Source organism: Garra rufa, chromosome 6 (genome assembly GCF_049309525.1).
Source record: "Garra rufa chromosome 6, GarRuf1.0, whole genome shotgun sequence".
In the NCBI taxonomy this organism is placed as follows: Eukaryota; Metazoa; Chordata; class Actinopteri; order Cypriniformes; family Cyprinidae; genus Garra; species Garra rufa.
In genome coordinates, this window is record NC_133366.1 from 18,455,867 (window position 1) to 18,461,989 (window position 6,123).

The following is a 6,123-nucleotide window of genomic DNA, read 5'->3' on the forward strand; positions in this document are numbered from 1 at the left end:
ATTTCTGGGTGAACTATTACTTTAGGTCAGTTAATAAACTGTGTAAAATATGGTCATTTAAATGCATGTATTTCTCACTAAAGGTATTTCAGACGCTTCATGCAACTGGGCAGTCCTCCATGGTGCGTGACTGGGTGCTACTCTCGCTGTCGAACTTCACACAGAGGACGCCTGTCGCCATGGCAATGTGGAGCCTGTCGTGTTTCTTTGTCAGTGCCTCGACCAGCCAGTGGATCTCTGCCCTGTATCCTTAAACGCATATGATTTTCAATTGGTAACAGCACACTTTCTTTCATTTTTCTCTTGTTTTCCTTAACGTCTTCCTTCTCTTCAGCCTGCCTCACGTCATCAGTCGCATGGGGAAGTCCGACACAGTGGACATTAGCCTCTTTTGTCTCGTAGCTATGGATTTCTACCGACACCAGATCGATGAGGAGCTAGACCGCAGGGCCTTCCAGTCGGTCTTTGAGATGGTGGCTTCACCTGGTAGTCCATATTACCAGCTACTGTGTTGTTTGCAAAGCATTCACCATGACACGTCACTATAATACAAAAAAAACAATAATGGATCATTAGGATCTCCATTGCATCAAAGATGGTAAACATTACCCAAGCAGAAAACATCACACTTATCAGAACGTAAACACCAGGATGCATGGCAGCGAGAAATAATTATCTCTGATTGGATGTATGGAGCAGTAGCGGTTGCTATGAAACTGTCTGTGATCCACCAGAGGACATTGCCCCAAGTAGTTCATAGTTATTAGAGACAGTGGGACCAATCCAAGCAAGGCTGCACATCCACTCAAGTTTGTGGACACAAGAACCACACTAGAATCTGTAATTAAAAAAAGAAAAGTAGTGTTACCATCAGAATATTTGACTGGTTATGTCACCTTAACGTCTCAAACTTCTATATGGATGCAAGCTTGTCTTCTCTGTATTTTGTATGTATAAATGCTCTTCATCCGGTATCAAAGAATGTATCTCAACTGTGAGGCTGGTCGCAAAGGTTATCGGAATGCGGTTAAAACCGACGATGCGTTTCATTAGTAATTCTAATATAGAGATTCTAATTTTCAGCTATAAACAAACTGACTAAAGAACATATTGTAGTGAATGTTCTTACAAACACGATGCAAACACTATTAAAATATCTCCCGCACTTCCGGAATTCAGCAGATCCAAGATCAGATCTTTTTGTCCGCAAACTTGGAGTTCAACTACTCCAACTTATTGTCCAACCTTGCTAAAATCAGTACATCCGGGTATTTTATACGATGCCTGTCTCTCCTTCAGTTAAAAATCATTCCTTTTGCATGGGCGACGCATTGCTTTGCTCTGTGTTTGCTGGCACTTGAAGCAAAAATAGATTGTAAATTGAATTTGTATATCCCCTCTAATGTGGGAGAGGTTGCGACTATTGGTATGATAAGAATTTTGTGTATTTAAATGTAAAAATGTGTTTGACTTACTGAGTAAGAGGGGTAAATTGCCTGGAACAAAGTTTATTTTTCCTCTTAAAATTTGGTTGTCTATATTTGTTGTTTTTAAGTTGATACTTTTTTTTAATGACGGAGAAAAACCAGATCACAAATGTGAATCTCTAAAGGTCCTTTTGTATGGACGAGGTTTGAAATAGCCATAGCGGTTAGTGTAGAGAAGTTTTTAGATGATGGTTTATGCATTTGAAAAGTACAGCTCAAATCTTCATACTGTGTCCCTTGAAACACATCATTAGTTTTTTGTTAAATTTCTTTTAAAAGCTCAGGACGTAAGATATGATTATTGATCTAGTGTAATGACTGGAAGTATGTATTTTAATCTATAGAGTGTTTACATCAATGTACAATTTGTGTAAAAGAAATACTATTTGTGATTAAATGAATAAACTGTGGTGCATGACAACACCTATCGGTGGACATGAGATGGTGTAAAGAGAACGGCTGTTGTATCCGAATGTGCGCAATAACTTGGACTAAAAAACAATCGTTTATCCATCTTTGGTGGCATCGAAACCTTCACTGTAAATACAAGTCTATTTGAGAAGCTGAGGATGTACATTAACTTGAAGCATGCTTTAATCTGCTTTCAATATTAAGTCAATATTTTGTGATAATGACAACATTTGAAACGGGGTGACTTGTGATTGTTAGTCAGCTCAGTCTACATGGAAATTGCATACATGGAGTTGAAGTCAAAAGTTTACATACACCTTGCAGAATCTGCAAAATGTTCATTATTTTACCAAAATAAGAGGGATCATACAAAATGCATGTCATTTTTTTTTATTTAGTACTGACCTGAATAAGATATTTAAATATAAGATGTTTTTTTGTTTAGTGATCGTTGTTCACGAGTCCCTTGTTTGTCCTCAACAGTTAAACTGCCTGCTTTTCTTCAAAAAAAAAAAAAAAAAAAAAAATCCTTCAGGTCTCACAAATTGTGTTTTTTAGCATTTTTGTGTATTTGAACCCTTTCCAACAATGACTGTATGATTTTGAGATCCATCTTTTCACACTGAGGACAACTGAGGGACTCATATGCAACTATTACAGAAGGTTCAAACGCTCACTGATGCTTCAGAACGAACACAATGCATTAAAAGCCAGGGGTGCAAACATTTGAACAGAATGAAGATGTGTACATTTTTCTTATTTTTCTACAGAAGATACTACAGAAGTTTCTCAGGAGTCAAAATAAGTTACATTTACCCCGATCTTCAAATTCAAAACGTTTTTTACCCCCCTGCTCTTAATGCATTGTTTCTTTATGCTTTATGGAGCATCAGTGAGCATTTGAACCTTCTATAATAGTTGCATATGAGTCCCTTAGTTGTCCACGGTGTGAAAAGGTGGATCTCAAAATCATACAGTCATTGTTGGAAAGGGTTCAAATACACAACCAAAGAATATTTGGGACCTAAAGGATTTTTCTGAAGAACAATGGCCAGTTCAACTGTTCAGGACATACAAGGGACTCATGAACAACTATCACTAAAAAAAACAGCTGTGAATCATTCAGGTACCAACACAGTATGAAGAATTAAGTGTATGCAAACTTTTGAACGGGGTCATTAAAAAAATCAACTATTAGTTCCTCTTGTGGACTATATGTAAAGATTTTTTATGTGAAATATCTTATTCAGGTCAGTACTAAATAAAAAATACCATACATTTTGCATGACCCTCCTTAGATTCTGCAGGGCGTATGTAAACTTTTGACTTCAACTGAAACTACTAATGACAGACGAATCTGGCAAACTATATGACTCATGGCTTGTTAGTTTTCTTCCATGGAGACAATTAGCTGGTCATGTCTAGTAGATATCTGTTTATGATGATTCCAATAAGATGTATGCTTTGTCTTAGTGAAGCAGAATATGTGCATAGCAGTTAATACTTAATGTCTTCACTGCTCAGTGAAAAGCCTTTCTTTCTCTGAAATGTATTGGCACAATCATGGCTACAGGATTTTTTGCAGATGTACAGATTGTAGAACTATTCAAAATATTGGATTTACATAATAGTCAAATCTACATACTGTGTCCTTTGAAACACATCGTTGGTGGGTTTGAAGATCTCTAAATCTCAGTCTTGTTGGGCTAAATAAGACAGTTGTGTTAGGGGTCTCTGTCAGCAGGAATAACTTGAATGCCTTTCGCAAAGACCACCAACGTGGTTGGACTAAACGTGAAATGCTCAGAATTAATGTTACTACTGCGCCTATCACAATTTTATGAGTATCAGATGGTAAATACCTTTTATCCTCTTTAGTTTGTTTGCTTTGCTTCATTTAAGACAGAGAGAAAAATCGTGACTGGTTTAATGCATCTCAGATGAGAATATTTTTAAGCCACTCCCCTTGCATTATATTGTTCTTTCTTTCTTTTAAATCAATTTTACATTCTTTTTACACTTCCCCCTATTTATATAGCGATCCTGCTATATTTCAGATCAGTGTTTACTTCAGCTTGTTTTATCTGAGGTAAAGAACATGAAGTTAAAACTTAGCTGGAGATAAGTGGATTGCAGCAGCATGTTGTAAATATCACAGTACGATGCCATGATGGTCAAGCACCGGAGCTTGTTTTAAGAAACCTATTTCCTTTATGTTATTAAGTTAGCTCAATTATAAAAACAATAGCTGGTAAAAAGGACAAAAAAACTGATGTATTTATTTTAATGGATTGTTTTAACGTCATAAATCATGAAAATTCTATAATATAGAAATGAATAAAAGATGTCAAATGTTCCGTTTGTTTAATTGCATTTTTCATTGTTTATCACATATTGTGGGGCTCGTCAACTAGTGCAAATTTAATCCAGCCTGTCAATTATTTTTGACTTTTGTATTGCACAAAGAATGGGAGTTTTAAAGGAGAAAGAAGAGAGACACTGTTCTTTTTTTATTGTCATTATTATTTTTGTAAAGTGACAGTTGGGTATTTGTTATGCACATGTTGGATTTTGAATAAAAAAGTGCTAAGATTGGCTAATTAAAATTATCCTACAGATAATATGGCCTTTAAAAGTTGAAGACACCTGGAATATTATGATTATTTCTATTTGTCATTATTATTTTTTTTTTTTATTAAAAAATAAATAAAAATAAAAATAATAATATATATGGACCATTCTACAGAATTGGTGCAAACTGCTGTCCCACAACCAAAAAACACATTTAAAAAGCATTAGATGTTTCCTTTTATTATCTATTGAAACCCACAATAATATTAAAATATCAGTAAGCTTAATATATAAAATCATCATTTAGTGGGTACTTTCAATTGGGAGGTGGCTGTCCCGAACCCTAACCCCTAAATTAAAATTTATGAAAATGATATTGAAGTAATTTTTGCATTTTATTCTGTTGGTGTTTTTAAAAAATGTTTACTTTTTAACTACACCCCTACATTTATGATCAGGAAATATAACACTGTGTGTAACTTTAAAGAAATTATTTCATAACATTTACTTTTTATATGTGTACAACTGTTCAGATCTGTGCTAGTTAACCATGTGTTAATTAGCATCTTTGAGCTAGGTTCAAAAGTATCTAAAATTGTCACGACCTAACATTTGGTGACGTTTCGGTAGTGTCAAAAGTACTAAAATTGTCACTACCGAGGCCGTCACGACCGAAACATTTGGTGAAGTTAAGGTAGTGTAAGACAGTCTCGGTAGTGACAAAAGGGAACGTACAATCCTTTATTTGGGGGAAATAAACAAAATTTTTGTACAGTTATGCAAATTTTTTGCACAGTCGTGGCCAAAAGTTATGAGAATTACATAAATATTGGAAATTGGAAAAGTTGCTGCTTAAGTTTTTATAATAGAAATTTGCATATACTCCAGAATGTTATGAAAAGTGATCAGATGAATTGCATAGTCCTTCTTTGCCATGAAAATTAACTTAATCCCGAAAAAACTTTCCACTGCATTGTTAAGAAGGCTTCAGGGCGTCCAAGAAAGTCCAGCAAGCGCCAGGATCGTCTCCTAAAGAGGATTCAGCTGTGTGATCGGAGTGCCACCAGTGCAGAGCTTGCTCAGGAATGGCAGCAGGCAGGTGTGAGCGCATCTGCACACACAGTGAGGCCAAGACTTTTGGAAGATGGCCTGGTGTCAAGAAGGGCAGCAAAGAAGCCACTTCTCTCAAAAAAAAAACATCAGGGACAGATTGATCTTCTGCAAAAGGTATGGCGAATGGACTGCTGAGGACTGGGGCAAAGTCATATTCTCCGATGAAGCCTCTTTCCGATTGTTTGGGGCATCTGGAAAAAGGCTTGTCCGGAGAAGAAAAGGTGAGCGCTACCATCAGTCCTGTGTCATGCCAACAGTAAAGCATCCTGAGACCATTCATGTGTGGGGTTGCTTCTCATCCAAGGGAGTGGGCTCACTCACAATTTTGCCCAAAAACACAGCCATGAATAAAGAATGGTACCAAAACACCCTCCAACAGCAACTTCTTCCAACAATCCAACAACAGTTTGGTGAAGAACAATGCATTTTCCAGCACGATGGAGCACCGTGCCATAAGGCAAAAGTGATAACTAAGTGGCTCGGGGATCAAAACGTTGAAATTTTGGGTCCATGGCCTGGAAACTCCCCAGATCTTAATCCC

At 36.5% G+C, this 6,123-nt stretch overlaps 1 protein-coding gene across 1 annotated transcript in view; it reads left to right on the forward strand.

Annotated features, from left to right (window-relative positions):
- Positions 1–4,254, forward strand: part of htt (huntingtin) — a 51,825-nt gene extending 47,571 nt beyond the window's left edge. Inside the window, exons 65-66 of the mRNA XM_073841865.1 lie at positions 84–244; positions 335–4,254. Coding sequence (XP_073697966.1) covers positions 84–244; positions 335–548 — 375 coding nt within the window. The 3' untranslated portion in view covers positions 549–4,254. The remainder of the gene's footprint in view (positions 1–83; positions 245–334) is intronic.
- Positions 4,255–6,123: the final 1,869 nt, after the last annotated feature.